Source organism: Thunnus thynnus, chromosome 20 (genome assembly GCF_963924715.1).
Source record: "Thunnus thynnus chromosome 20, fThuThy2.1, whole genome shotgun sequence".
Taxonomy (NCBI): Eukaryota; Metazoa; Chordata; class Actinopteri; order Scombriformes; family Scombridae; genus Thunnus; species Thunnus thynnus.
Genome location: NC_089536.1, coordinates 10326117 through 10341622, shown reverse-complemented (window position 1 = coordinate 10341622; position 15506 = coordinate 10326117). Strand labels below are relative to the sequence as shown.

The window sequence follows — 15506 nt, the reverse complement described above, 5'->3', positions numbered from 1 at the left end:
CATGCTTGTGCACAGGACAGGGAGAAGTCATCAGAGCAGCTGTCCGTGTGAGGACATGACAGTCTTCCGTCTCCAGCACCGGTTGGTGGGGGAGGGCTTGTCATTGGAGAGAGAGAGGCCTCGGCCAATTCTCATAGGAAGCGTGTTCTCACAGTACAGATACGCTTCCATTTTACTAAATGTATCATTCCACACTGAATCTGAGACAGTCTCACGGAGACCCCCATGTCTTTTTAACGCTCCGAGTCTGTTTTTGTTGTGTTTAGTGAAGCATAATCTGAGCAGTCAGCTGTTTAAATCACGCAAATAGCAGTTTGTCCGGCCGCTGTCCTCTCAGCTTCCCAGCTGACTATAGCTGACCCATCACTCTGAATTCCGCCATATTTCTCTTTTGGTCGTTGCCTTGGCAAGGCCTATACATGAATTTGAGGGGTGGAGCTTCTGAAGGAGCACGAAGGGAGGGGTGTATTTGTTTGGGCGTTTAGTTCAAATAACATCAATCTTTATCCAGAATGACTGATTCTACCTTTAATACTTAGGAAGTCATGGTTTCCTGCCTTATGATTCACCTAGGAATCGAGCATAGATACAAGCAGTTTTTTCTTCCTACTTCCTATCACTGGTTGCAAGGAAAAAGGAAGTTAATTGAATTTGCAATAGTTGTTCCCCTCCCCGTTGTTGGAAAATAGGTCATCTTTATGCTCTGCATCTCTGGTGGAACTCCTGAATCTAAAAACTTTTCTCCTTTTTTGTTTGTGAAACCTTTTGTCTTTATAAGGCACAGTGACTCACACAGAAATATGCATGTCTTATATTGGTTTTGACATTGAAGTCATAAAGTTTGATGTCATTCAAGATTTTGCACACATAGCTTAGCAGAAAGTAAAGCTTTTTTTTGCAAAAGTAAGACATTTTTTTATAATTAATATTTTCCATATGAGTTGTGACACCAGTTTTTTCATATTCATTTTTTGAAGATATCCAAATAGCGAGTGGAAATGTTATAAATCACTGATTGAAGTAGAAGTTGACAAAGCAGATGAGGGTAACCTAAAAATAAATGTGTTTCTACTTCATCACTCCTGGAAAGAAGTGAATATAAAAAAAATACATATCTGACAAGGTTGGAGTGTGCAACTGGATTTGGACCTATCAGTTATTTTTATATCCATCTTGAAGCAAAGGCACCAAACAATAACGTGTGTAGGTCGCTCTTTGTTCAGAGCTTTGTGTCAGTGGCAATGTAATACTCAGAATTCCATTTCAGCATCAATTTGAGATTTCAGTTGAATAAGATTGTGTCAGATATCACACTGCAAGTTTGAAATGATCCCCCACCCACAATCCACAGTTCTAATTAGTGAGAACTCTGTTGTACATCCCAGTCATACCAGTATGAGATAAACGAAATGCTTTAGCTTGGCAACTGTGTCAGGTTAAAAATGTCCATCATGGCCTATTGACAAAGTGTTTGAAATCAAGGACACATGTATCTCCAGGCTACAAGACAATACTGAAGTTGTTGTTTGGTGTTGTTTTTTTTATTTTTTTTTATCACAGAGACATGTCAGAAAAAGCAGAAATGTGTTTTCTGAGCCCACGCCAAACATATACACAGGGAACTTTTTAAAGAGATGACTGAGGCAGAGCTGTTGATTTGAAATGGTATCATCTGTCTCCTTGCCAGAACCAGCATGCTTGTTTATCTCACGTCTTGAATCTGTCTAAATGAGACAAATGAAGGCAAGCCCGCTCCAATGAACAAACTAAATGGGAAGAAATGAGCCAGCGTACACTGTTATTCTGAAATACTCATTGTCCGCATTTAGTAGGATAGGAAATGAGCGACTAGAAATCAGGAAATTAGGTATTGTAAAAAAGTTCCAGTTAGTAAGTACAAGGTCTTTTACTGTGATGTCTCTGGTTATAATTAGCAAATATCCCAGACAGATGCCTAAATTAGTACCTAAAACTTCTCACTGCAGCATTATCCACTGTGGCTTAGCGATCAATAAATTGAATCACAGACCTTTTCACCAGGGCATCAATGGCATTTTCACATACATATAAACAGTAAGTCTTTTGATTAAGATTTTTGCTTGGGCTTTTGGTGCCTTCATCTCATATAGAGTAGAGTCTGTCTGCTTACAAGTCTGTCAGACTCACCACCGGCTGTGTACATCTCCAAGACCTTTATGACCTTCATGAAAGGTCTTAATATGTCATCATAGCCTTAATACCAGGCATCTCAAAGGCAATGTGGCTGTCCCATCACCCCAGGGTGTGGCTCAGAAGTCTGCTCACTGTGCATTAGAGAGGGATAGAGTGACAAGGTTCAGCTAAGAACAGTGGGCTCTGAGCGGCACTGCTGATATTAAACAGTATGCTATTTTGTTAAAACTGTTTAATATCAGCAGTGTCTCTGAGAGAGAGAGAGAGAGAGAGAGGGTAATTTGGTGTTAATGGTTAAATTTTAGGACATTTTACAGAAAAAGTGGTGCAATTTTGTACAAATTATAAGGCAGTTGGTTTAGTCGTTAAGTGCACACTCATTTATATTTGGGCTCTTACATAGTCGATCATTTGCAAGAATTCTTAGTTTAAACTCTTTAACAGTTCTTTAACTGACAGAAAATACTTCGTTTGCAATAGTAGTTTTGTACGTCAAACCACATATTAGATATTAGATTATTTCTTAAAAACTCTGTAATGAGCTCATTTCCTAAAAATTAACCTTTAAATACCTGCAAATTACCCCAGGAAATTAGTATAAAATTAAAGGACCTCTAAAATAAAGCGTTGCCAACTTTTTTATGGGTTCATAATGTCCCAATTACTTACTCCACATTTAAAGCTGCATTAAATGGTTTCTGACCACTATGGGACTTAAAGACTTCAAAATGAACTGAAGAACTGAAGAAACCCAAGTCTGAGATGTTAGAAGCTTATCAAGTGTTTATAGATATTTTGTAAGGTCTCTGACACACAAGCGGACTGTCAGCTGTCAGGTGCCATAGGGCAACTCGCCAAGAATTTTTGCACAGAGTCTGGTGGCAGTGTTGGAACTAGTCAGTGGCTCTAATTGTCCCTTTTCGGTGGCCAGCTGATTGAGCATTTTGAATTGATAGCAGAGGCAGCTGGTGAGGGAGAGCTTGGTGTATCAGCACCCTTGGAAAATAATTTTCTATTTACACAACAAGCAGACACAGAACAACATGAGCATCCTGTTGTAGTCTTGTTTCTGGCCACCTGACCGATATCTAATCACTTTTGTTGCTCTGATTTGGTCCACCAACTCTTGAGAAAAATATCTGGTACTTCAGCTTTTGCATGCTCGACTCTAACAGCCAGGGAAGTTAAATTCGGGTGCACTCAGTTTGTCAGACCTGGTTTGCTAGATGTCTACAGTTTTAGATTAAAGAGCTCAACCATAGATTTTGCCTGTGTGTCTTTTTTCATTATGCCTGCAAAAGAACTTGACCTTTTTAATTCACTGTATCAGGCTGTTTATTCTAATATTAGTTTTTATTAAGAGTCCACCTTTTAAAGCTGGCACTGTAACGGTCACTGTGACATGACGCCTCGATAAAAGCTTTTTTAGTTGATGACGACTAAACAGAAACTCTGGCCTTGTCTCACCATCCCTGCTAGCATTTCAGTAGCTCACACCACACAAAAATTTCTATCTGGCACTCCAACTTTATGCTTTTCCCCTATAAAAAGAATAAAAAATTAGCTATTTCCCAATCCATGCTACATACACGCAGTCTATACAGCGTACATAATGTTTTGCAGTGTGCATTGTCACTCTTTTGTAAGTTAAACTTTTAGATATTTCATCTATGCTGGGGTTCTTAAAATCAGCCCCAGGGCTCCAGTGTCTAATTAGCTCATTTTAATATCTCTTACTCATATCCCAATCATAAACCAACCCTCTGCTGGAAAGCAAAAAAGTTGTAATTAAACTATTGAATATCGTGTGTGTGTGTGTGTTAGCAACCTAAGTGTCTCCCACAATTAGCTTATCTCCGTGCAGCCACCAAGCAGAATTCTGTTGCCATGCCGCCACTCAGTCGCACTCAATCATCCTAAGGTCTATAAAAAGATGTGGGTATCCTGGGAGACGTGAATCTTGCCTCAGCTTTTACTCTCACTATTTTTTTTTTCTCCCCATTTCTATCATTTTGTCCTTCTCACTCCTCTCTCTCTCTCTCCCCTTATTCTTACTCCTTACCCCCTTCCCCATCTGTTTTTCTTTTCCTTTGCTTTACCTCCTCTTTCTCAGCCTCCTTCTCCCCTCTCCTCTCCTCTCTTCTCTCTCTTCCAAGAGGTCCCAGCGGTGATGATGAAGGTGCTCAGTATCAGGGGAAATCCTTGCAGGGTGCCTGTAGCCTTCTCTCATTTATCTTCTTGTGCCATAGCTCTGGTTTTGTAGAACACAGCACAGTAACTAACATTCAGTGAGTGAAATACCCTAGATTTTTAGACACTATGATCCAATCTACAGTATCTCTTTTCACGCTGCTCTGCACACTGTGTGCTTCTCTTATATTAGTATGCTGTTTAATGTGTTAGTGCAGTGTATTGCGCATGGCTGAGACCCTATATAGATGTGTATTTCTGCATTAGTTATGTTTTGTTCCCCTGTTAATAAGCCCACCATGTGTTGAAATGTGTGTAAATAAAACATGCACCGAGATTATTACAAAAGGTTGCATCATGAAACTGAATTGGTGTTGTGTGTCAGCTGAGTGAAATAAATTCTCGCTGTTGTCTGCTGTGGAGGGGCAGTTTACCCTGAGTGCAAAGGAAGAAAGGCTTGCAGGCTCTATAGGGAATCAGAGGTTAACACACACACACATACACACACACACACACACACAGTCTTCTCTGTACTTGCCCACCTATGCAAGATACTTCACACATTTCTTTGTACTCAGAGCAGATTCTTTGTTCCATTTGCTCAGGGCTTAGGTGAATTTGTTAGCTGTAAAAGCCCCTGTTTTTTAAGATGAGGCACAAGATGCACTCTGCTGTTTAGTGTTTCCTTGTTTTTCATGTGTGCAAATGCACCACTCTGACAGGGACCGATTAATATAAACGTTTGAATTAAATCCCCTCTAATGTGGTTTATTTTTTTTTGTTTTTTACTTATTCTTAAATGTAAAAAGCAGAAGCTGCTCTCCTTTCACCATTTAACAGTATTTCTCACTTATAGCAGGGAGACAGTCAGGGAATATTTTTTTTCAGTTGCCATGGGAAAGAAAATGGTCTGCTATTACCACAGCTGACTGTACCATCTTTACTGGTTTCTGGTGAGTTATTGTGCAATTCCTCGCTGCCTTACCACTTTCAAAGATGGTATGTTGCACTGCAACAGCAGGCGTTGGAAGAAATAATAATAACTTTACCTGTGATTTCAACCAGCACTGGTGGAAAAATAATCACTCAAACGCTCGGTCCCTAAGGGATGACACTTCCTCCTCTTGCCAGATTTAGTCAGCAGAGCTTGCTGACACTGACTGTGGCACTGGGGTTTCCTAATTACTAGTTTTCAGCAGTTTCAGTCTCTCCCTCCTCCTTGCTCTCTCTGTCTCCCTCTCTATCCTTCTACCTGAGCTGCCTCAGTTATGTGTTTAGATTTTGTTATTCACCGGCTGCCTACAGTGTGAGAAGCAGCAGTGTGCCAGAAAAGATGCATTGCGTATTTATTTGCGTCAGAGGAGGGGGTGGAAAAACATCCACCACATACAGTACCTGCGTATACATGTAGTCTGTCTGTGTCATTGCCATGTTCATGTGTACATGTGTTGATGTCGGTGGTGGGAGTAAGGGGTGGGGATGTCATGGCAACAGCCTTCTCTAGTTGAATCAACTACCACCTGGATAAGGTTGCAGTGATATTCTCTCTCTTGTGCACACACACTTTCTCACTGATGTACAATCACTGGTTATGCTGAGTATGCACAGCCAAGCCGCTGAAGGTCGGGTGTGTGTTTAATTAGATGTATTTGGTGGGACAGTAGCATATCCCTCTGATGAATGAAGAACCGACATGTAGCTAACCTCTCAAGTCTCCAGGGTATATTGGATGAAGGTTTCTTACACCACTGTTTTCTTTTCTCCAGATCCCGCACCTTGCCGAAGGTGTTCGCATCCATGGAGAGAAGGTCACGGAGGCGCTGAGGCCTTTCCATGACCGCATGGAGGCCTGCTTCAAGCAACTGCGGGAGAAGGTGGAGAAACAATATGGGGTAAAGACCCTGGTAAGAGCTTTTATCAATTTGTGACCTTTCTTTTACAGGAAAAGTGCTTTGTAGTGAGCGAGATACATTTTCAGCAGGCTCTAATGGGAGCCATTTCTTTTATTTTGTTTTGCTGACAATTTTAGGAATTTTTTTTTTTTTTTTTTTTTTGATGTGATGTTTCATAACATGTTATTATCATACCTTTTAAGATTTTTTTTTTCAACCTCAGCAGAGATTACTTTGTGTTATCTGAAAATATTCATTCTTCAGTATTTTGAATGGTCGGTGTGTGGGCACAGGACGACATGAGACATTCCAGAGAGAAACAACTTCTGTCATTTCAAATAATTTATAAGAAAAATTATAATTCTTGGTTTGTTATTGGAAACTTGATTTCGAATCGCCTTTTTTCCATATCTATATGTAGAATGTGATTTACTATGCAAAGCTTTTATAATTACAGAAAACTTCTAATAACATCTAAAAAGCACTCTAGTCTTTTCTGACTTTCTCACCAGTTTAGACAGCAGGAAGGTATGGCTGTTAGAATAAGATGCAGATAAAATCGAGACGACCACTAGAACAATAAAACCACGTGGAGGAGGTGTCCATGGTGACATTTAAACTTCTTTTCTTCGTCGTACACCTTCAAAGTAGGTGAAATTGTGCCAGAAATCCCTATTCTGCTAACACACAAACATGGCACACAATATAAAGATATCAGAAAGGAGCTGTGTTCTCTATTTGGATCTATTTTTCTGTGTGACAAAGCGCTGCCAAACTGTTTTAAAACTCAGTGTCTGAACCAGGTATTAAGATGATAAAATCTAGGCAAAGAAACAACATGATTAAACAAATACAAACAAACAACAACAAGGTCATGTTCCACTCAGAACATGTATGTCTGACTTGCGTTTTAGTTTTAGCTGAAGTCAGCTCGTGTGCAGCGGGATGCTGCTGGGGACTACCCTCCCATCTCTCTCCTCCTTTACGGATTTAATTGTTGCTTGGCCATGCTTTTCCCTCAATCTTGCCTGAGGTAATGGGACCCTCGCTCAATTTAAAGGGAGAGGGTGGTGACCTTTCAAACGAGAGAAAAGCCATCACTTTCCAGGGTGTGATAATAAGGTTATCCTATCAGATGTGTGATAGCCCCTTTCTTCGCTTGAAAAGACTCTTTAAATGCAGAGGGGTTCATTGTTAGAGCTACTGTTACCAGATTTTTCTTTCAGCAGGGTCTTTTTATAGAAGCACTGAAAATAATAGTACCACCAGAGTTCTTTATTTTCCCCTCAATTAATGTTGCTGTGTGTGGAGCTCTATATTGTACATAGGCTTAGGGCAAACTGTGGATGACCTTCACTCTTACAGTTTATCTGTCCCTCATAAAATACCAGAGTGCTGAATCATATCCTGACCTGAATATATGTGAGTCTCCTGTAGGATCCCCCCCTTTTGACACATAATAAAATGAGCACTTTTTCAAGTATCATGGTATTGGCAATTCACACTGCTAGAGGACATATACAGTATATATGATGAATAAGGTCTGAAAGCCTTTCCCAAGGACAGAATAGGTTGTGCTGTACTGCTCACCAAAGAAAATATCATTCCTATATTAAATTATTTGTAGAGGTAAAAATGAACTTTGACTATATACTGTGACTATGTTATGATGAATGTAAGCAGCCAAAACCATGGCCCGGAGCTGTTGAAGCCGAAGCAGAAGTGTCTAAAACTTATGCACTACTAAAAATCTCTACATGCTGACTAAAAAATGACTGTATTTATTTTTGAAAGCCCCAAATTCCTTCTCATAGAACAAAATGTTTTTTTTTTTAATTTTATGTCTGAGTAGTTTCAATTTGACCTCTTAATATGTATCTTTGTAGCAATTTTAGACATGCTAATTGCATGGCTCGAAAGATGGAAATGTCAGTCCGCAAGCTTGGTCCAGAAATATATCTGAACTTTTGGATAGAATGCCATAAAATTTGGTACAGGCGTTCATGGTTCCCAGAGAATGGAGCATGATTTTGGCAATCTGGTGCCACCACCAAGTCCCAGTTTGTTTGCATCTGGGTTCAATTGTTAACAAATCGCTCCAAATACTTAACACCGCAAAAGTAGCTAATGTAGGTTATTTAAACAGTTTGACTACAAGGGTAGCAGTGGGGGCAACCATGTGTGAACACTCCCAAGTTAGAATAACAGGAGGTTTCCTTGTTCTTCTTCTGCCAACATTATGTGAATACAAGATACTTTGCGAATGTTAGCATGCTAACAAGCTAAACTCAGATGGTAACACTGGTTATTGGTTAAACATTACTACTGCCTGTAGACTTAGTTGTTTAAAAAATCATTCTTCCATTTAGGAGATATCCAAGCTTAAAGAGAAGTATTTTGAAGGGCGTGTTTGCTTGATTGACAGGAACCTCAGCCTATTATAATGCACTGCCCATCCATCTTCAGCCTCACCGTGGCCTCAATCAATTCAAGTACTTATGAGTGATGTGACAGGGGGCTGCAGTCTATGAATAAAGTATATATGAGAATGTGTACTCTGTGATTGTTTTTCACAGTACTCTGAGCACAAGTACCTGAACCTTAAGTAAAAATTCAAGAGATTTTCAAAGCATCAGAGTGTCTTAAGCTGAACTCTTTTTTTTTTTTTTTTTTTTTTTGAATGTTTCTGTTTTTCTTTCAGCCGGCAGCAGATGAACGGCGGGGGCCTCGTCCTCACTCTATGGTGCGCTCCTTTACCATGCCTTCCTCCCAGAGGCCGCTGTCAGTGGCTTCAGTCACCTCCATTTCCTCTGACAACTCCCCCTCCAGGCCTGGCTCAGATGGGTAACATGTGGTTCACAATTCTTCAGGGCATAAAATGTCATACGTCTTCCTTGGCTTTTAGTTATTATATATGAGCAGTTTAGAAAAAAAAATTGGATTATTGTCTCCATTGTCTCCCTAATGATCCCTGTTGTTAGATAAGTTGGTAGATGCTAGGTGCTTATGGAGGGATACCTCAGCATCTTCTTTGGCGTGAGTCAGTATGTAACACCACATTCAAGGCTTATTTAAGGCTGCATTAAAATTAAGTAAGTATATAAGTGTGAGAGTGCAGTCCAACATTGTCCTGCGTACTACTAAGCCTGTAAATGATTGATAAAGCTCCTTCAGGGTCAGAGACTAGGAAGGAGAAGAACATAGTTTGATTGGCTATTATCATACTATCTTTTATTCAGTTTTGCCCTGGAGCCCCTCCTGCCAAAGAAGCTGCACACCAAGTCTCAGGACAAGCTGGACCGGGATGAGCCCGAGAGGGAGCGCAAAGAGAAAAAGAAAGAGAAGAGGAACAGTAAGCACCAGGAGATCTTTGACAAAGAGATGAAGACTACGGAGATCCCGCTGCAGCCCGCTGAAGCTGTTATACTTTCAGAGACGGTATTGAAAAAGTGACCTCTTTAAGGAAATTGTTCTCTTATGTTTTACTCTTCTTTTCTCCGTCCAATAGTAACTCTGCACTCTTCCTTTCCTTTCATTTATTTAATTAATTGATTAAACTTATTTTCCTGTGACATTCTGTACTCTCCTTTCTTCTCTCTCTCATACTTTATCCTACACAAGTCCAATGGAATTTGTTGTGAACATTCATGATTCACAGAGAGGAAATTAGAGGAGATGTTAAATGCAGAAAAGTGAGACAATGTAATTTGTGCACAAATACAGTATTGCAACAGGTTTCAAGTTTGGTGCTCTCCCTCAGGCAGCATCATGATGCTGCTTGCATCTTGGTGTTATCACTGATATGTTAAGGAAACCTTTTTCCACTGTTTCACGTGGATTCCTGGATATTCATGGTTCCTCAGGATGTTGGTGACCACTGACCACCAGCACATTTATGCTCTCAAAAAGCTAAATCCTCTCTATTTCTGACCTTCCAAGAGCCTCTCTGTTGCATGTCACAGTGAAGTTTTTAAGTTTGTAGACAAAATAACTAACAGCAAGATTACTGAGGAATCTGTTGTGCATATTCATGATCCTCAGAGGATACACACTGTTGAGCAAAGGAAGACCTCTGTTGAATTTGGTGCTTTGTAGTGACTAGCTGAAATCAGATTTTGACTTTTTAAGTCCCCATAGCATCAAGTCTCTAAGAAAAGTTAGGAACATTGTATCTCAAGCATAGTCTTTAGAATTTCAGTCTTTCACTTTGTCTTTATTTATTTTCTTCTACTTCCTCCTCTATATTTCACACGGCTCACATTTCTACCACTCCACAGCTCCCCCCAGTTGTCTTCCAACATTTTGTTTTATCTTCCCCCGTCTCTCTGCTGTGCTCATGTACCTCTTCACCACACTGTGTCCATTACAGCGGGGAGGTGTCACTGTGTTCTGCATGCCCAGTGGGAGTGCTCTCTGACTTTACATCATTAAAGATAAGGGTAGGAATGGGATCCAAAGGAAGCCCCTGGCAGTGGTGGAGCCGTCTGGCTTGTGATTGGGGAGCCTCCTGCCTCAGGGGTCAAGGATAGGGCACCAAGGGGTCCCTGGTAGTTGCCAAGCAGTGGAAGGATATAGTAGTTTCAGCTGAGGTTTTAATCAGGAGCACCAAAATAAAGAAATAGCTTTTTCACTCACTATACAAATTGCAGCTTTCTGTTTTTATGTCCGGGAAAAAAAACATCCCTGAATGAAGTGTGCTGTTATTTTCAGTGTTTCCCTCGTGGCTGAATGTTTGAGTTTGGCCAATTACAAAGTTGTTTGTTAATGTAGTCTACAGTGTGGAATAGCCCTGAGGACATATCTTTTCATATTCAAATTCCAGCCATAATAAAGCTTGGAGAATGCAGTCTTGCATGCAAACAATTATTTGTAACCACAAATAAGATATTGCAACCCAACGAGCACATTTATCTAAATGGTGTCTCCTTCAGGAATACAAATAGCCAACTTAATATGCATGTAGATACACACGCAACAGTCCCGAAGGAGATGTGAAACTAATTTTCTCCTTTAAATGATCTTTTATTGATCTTCTGTTATATTTCATCATAGACTCAACTCATTTGCCACATAGTAAACTCTGTTCTCAGTACTCTTTTTATTGACTTGGTTTTAATTTGGCACTCGGTAATGACTCAATCCCTGAAAGCAGTTTTTGTTTGCTTGTTTGTTCACGACAGATCAGTCCCCTGCGGCCTCAGAGACCGAGGAGTCAAGTTCTCAACCAGCTGGGCGGAGACCGTCGGCTCTCCGTGTCCCCCGGGCCCCCTTCCTCTTCTTCCAACTCCTCTTCCTCACCGGGACCTCCACCCATCACACCCAGGAGCAAACCCTCCTTTAGCCTGCACACTGTTTCCAGTGAGAGCAATCTTATTTTACTCTCACTCCAATTCAAACACTTCAAACACACTCAAAGGATCTTTGGATTGGAGCTTCCACAATCTCTTAAGGCCCTCTCTGCCTCCCTCTGACTTTGTTTTACTTCTTGCATCACTGTTACCACATTCATTGGTACATGTGATGACGCCCAGTTAAATCTAAATCAGAGCACTATGTGTTTTATTAGCTTCACCTCTTTAAATGGCCATGCAAACATAACTGTCAGCACCCCGGATTTACTTCTAAATTTGTCTCTTTGTCACTTTGCTAGCTGCTAACACCAAGATCACACATCACGGGCTCAATGTGTTAACTCGCTCATCCAGGGTCTGCTATGGCTGCTTCAAAAATTTGAATCTTTGCGTCGTGATGTACAGTAGCACTATTTTAAATTCATATGCAACGCTTGTTCTATTAAAAGTAAAACATTTCCCAAACGTGAGATGCAGAGATGCAATTAATTACTCAGCTGTTTCACTGCAGTATCTTTAAGTCACAGGATTCTTGTATAACATCTGCAGTTTGTAGCAACTCAATGCACTATGGATTAAAGGAGCACTCCATCAACTTAGAATTGCCCTTCTATAAAGTTGTAGAACTTGCGAGAGACGTGTGTTTAAAAAAAAAAAAAAAGGAATGGTCACATCAATGTAGCAGAGGCAGATATAACCTGACTTTTAGATGATTGTATTGGCCAAGCTCCAAAAACAGCGGATGCTACGCTTCCTATAGTAAAACTCTAAAATCAGTGCAACTAAAGCTTCTTTTCATTAGATCCTCCCTGTCTCCAAGCCAAGATAACCCTAATGACATCATCAGGGTTGAGCATAAAAGTTCATGCTTGATCTTGAAAATAATAATTTTGTCTTAAGATCCACTTAATAGCTTTTTGGTAGGTTCGCCAGAGCACCAGATTTTATTATACAACTAAGTAGTAACCCCCAAGACTGCTGAACTTATCTTGATGTGAAATCAGTGAAGTTCCCCCTAAGTGTGCGTAGGAGTTTTTCTCTCTTATATTTTTCTTTTACCTATTGTTTTTGTTGTTTTGTTTCTTTAAAACATACAACTAGTCTTAATGATTGAGATTTCCCAGAAAAAGTGCATGTGATGGGTCCCTAGCCATACTGTTTAAGAAACACTTATGTAGTTTGATGATGAATGTGAGCTGATGAGCGCCCTCTTGCACAGATCTGGAGCTGAACGGGATGGGATGCTCTGACAAAGGTGAAACCCCTCCTCCGCTGCCTGTGAAAGGCAGCACGGCTGATTACGGCAACCTGCTAGATAATCAAGACTTGACGAGTCCCTCGACGCCTCCACCACCCCCGCCACATCAAAGGGTAAGTGTTTTAATTAGGGCTGAGAGGAGCTCCTTAATGATGCATGGCACTTATAATGAAACGAGAGGCCACTACACACACTTGACATTCGGGTCAACCTCCACTATCCCTTAACCCTGTTCGAGCTGCGCTAATGTGCGTACATTCATGTCTGTGCATGCGCACGCGTGTTTTACACTGCATTTATGCGTCATTTTTGTAATGTGTGTCACAGAAGAGTGTAGGCATCAGTCAGTTAGCAGCAAGGGCCTACACCCGCCTGTCCACCCCGCTGTTATTTATACTCGTTCCCCTCAGCCGGCCCGGCACTCAGACGTGATTGATTGGATGATTACTTTACCTCTCACATCCATCAGGAGCTCTCCCGCTGTTAATCAGTGGCTCGCCTCTCCACACTGACCGACGTCTATGCTAGCCATCCTCTCGCCTCGCCACTCCGTTAACTAATCTTATTTATCCTCTGTCACGGCGCGTGGACAGGTAGTAAAACGGAGCCTCTGCACACAGTGTGGCAGCAGGCTGACAGTAATGTAGTGAGAGCAGCTGTTCAGAGGCTGAGTGACAGCCACTCTTCATTTACAGTCCTTGATGGAGGCAGAGGTGAGGTCATTCACAAGCATTACTCCTTGTCTGTTGTCTTTGTGGTGAGAGATTTAGGTAGGGCATGCAGGTGGATGAAAAACCTCATGTTAGACATTTTCTATCTGGATTGAATAATTACTTAAGTCAAGATACTAGAATCCTCATTTTCCTTCTACCTGTGATAACAAGATGTTCAGCTAATATTGTCTATAGGCCCCATAGTTCCTTAACTGATCATGATCAAATACAACATGTTTCCCTGCGGTATAACTGATGTAAACAGTATTAGAGGACATGAATAAGTTAAATTCATGTGTCTAGTGTTCAGGCCAGGATCAGGCCAGAACGTGGCCAGTGTGTCACCAAGTTTCGCGTCAGACTTCTAATGAGGGCCAGACAGAAAGACAAGCCAGTCAGAATTGCTTAGTTTGACAATGCTCGCAGCGTTGCTCCATGAAGCCATTGTTGTTGATATTCTTCATTCAAAAGGTCTGTCTCTGGTCCTTCCTGCCCAGTCCACTCTGCACACATATGCAGATTTCAAGTTCTTGGCTGTGTCACAGCAGGAATTTAAGGCACCATGGTCCCCTTATGTGACAGAATAACCATCTGAAAAGACACAAATGTTGTGTTGTATTAAAAAACCCGCCATTTGAAATTGAATTTTGGTGATAGGGCAACCCTTATGTTGACATTTTGACTTGCGATAAAGTTGTCTTTACTTGTCAAAACTGAGATTTCAAGGTGACTGTTTTGTTTGCAGCACGTACCACCTCCCTTGCCTAGCAAGACCCCTCCTCCACCTCCTCCCAAGACCACCAGGAAACAGGCCTCCATCGATTCAGGAATTGTACAGTGAACAAAGACGCTGACAGTAGGACCAAACAACACACTGACAACGCAACAAAAACGACATCAACAGTAACCACTTTCCCCTGAAAAGTGGTTGTTTTTACCCACACATTCCTCGCTCCCTGTCCCAGCTTGACAAGATGAATACCTCACTGCGGCCCGCCCCCTCTTATCATCTTTTTTTTTTTTTTTTTTTTTTTTTTTTTTTTTCCATTTTTGTTTTGCCTTCAGTTTGAAGATGATGCAGTCTGCAACAGGGAGCATGTTGCACAGATGAGTAGTCACTGAATTTGTAGATGCTGTCTATGACAGACCATGCCACTTCAAGACTTGACATGACATGAGATTGTGTTCAGACAGATAAGCTTGGACCAACAGCTTTCCAATATTCACCCACTCTTCAAGTATATGACAGCATATAGCTCATTAAAACATAAATCCTCTCTCTTTTATTCATACTCCCACTATGTACAGAGGTTTGTATATATGATTTTATTTTATTTCGTTTCAGGTTTTTGTATGTGATTTGATCATGACTCTTTTTGTATTAACGTATCATTAGATTAAGTGGCATTTATATGAAACAAAAAAGGGCTTGTAGGTTTTGAATTGACAGGGACTTTAAAGAGTTGGTATGTAAAAGCCTATCGTGGATTTTATTGGTAAAAGTTTGGAGTGCACATACAACTAACTCCTACCACATTATCATTGTTCAGACCTTGTCCTAGATTGCTGTAACCTTGGATTTCAATAATATTGACTGTTCCCAATTCACTACTGACATGACTTCTGAATAAACTTTCAAATGTATGTATTTTTAAAAAAAAAAAAAAAAAAAGAAAAAAGATGTCTGCCTCATTATTTTGTCTACAGCGAGAGGTGCTGAAAATAGATGTGAGTGTTTTGCACAGTTCTGAAATCCAAAACAAACAGGCAATCTGTACGTATTTCCTCGTTTCAACTAAACACCGAGCAACAAAGCTTTCTTGCCTGCTTGATTGACAGCCATCACAACACTGCCACTTCATTATCAACACACACAAGAGCTTTATACGTGTTGGGACATGTTGCGCTACGAAATGACTTCTATATAGGC

The 15506-nt window shown here is 40.7% G+C and overlaps 1 protein-coding gene across 2 annotated transcripts in view; it reads left to right on the top strand.

Moving 5' to 3' along the window:
• Positions 1-15220, top strand: part of dock1 (dedicator of cytokinesis 1) — a 185711-nt gene extending 170491 nt beyond the window's left edge. For both annotated transcript variants that reach the window (XM_067577059.1, XM_067577060.1), the window contains exons 47-52: positions 6129-6266; positions 8956-9098; positions 9494-9692; positions 11435-11612; positions 12825-12976; positions 14322-15220. In XM_067577059.1, the coding sequence (XP_067433160.1) occupies positions 6129-6266; positions 8956-9098; positions 9494-9692; positions 11435-11612; positions 12825-12976; positions 14322-14417 (906 nt within the window). In that variant the 3' untranslated portion in view covers positions 14418-15220. The remainder of the gene's footprint in view (positions 1-6128; positions 6267-8955; positions 9099-9493; positions 9693-11434; positions 11613-12824; positions 12977-14321) is intronic.
• The last annotated feature ends 286 nt before the right edge of the window (positions 15221-15506 follow it).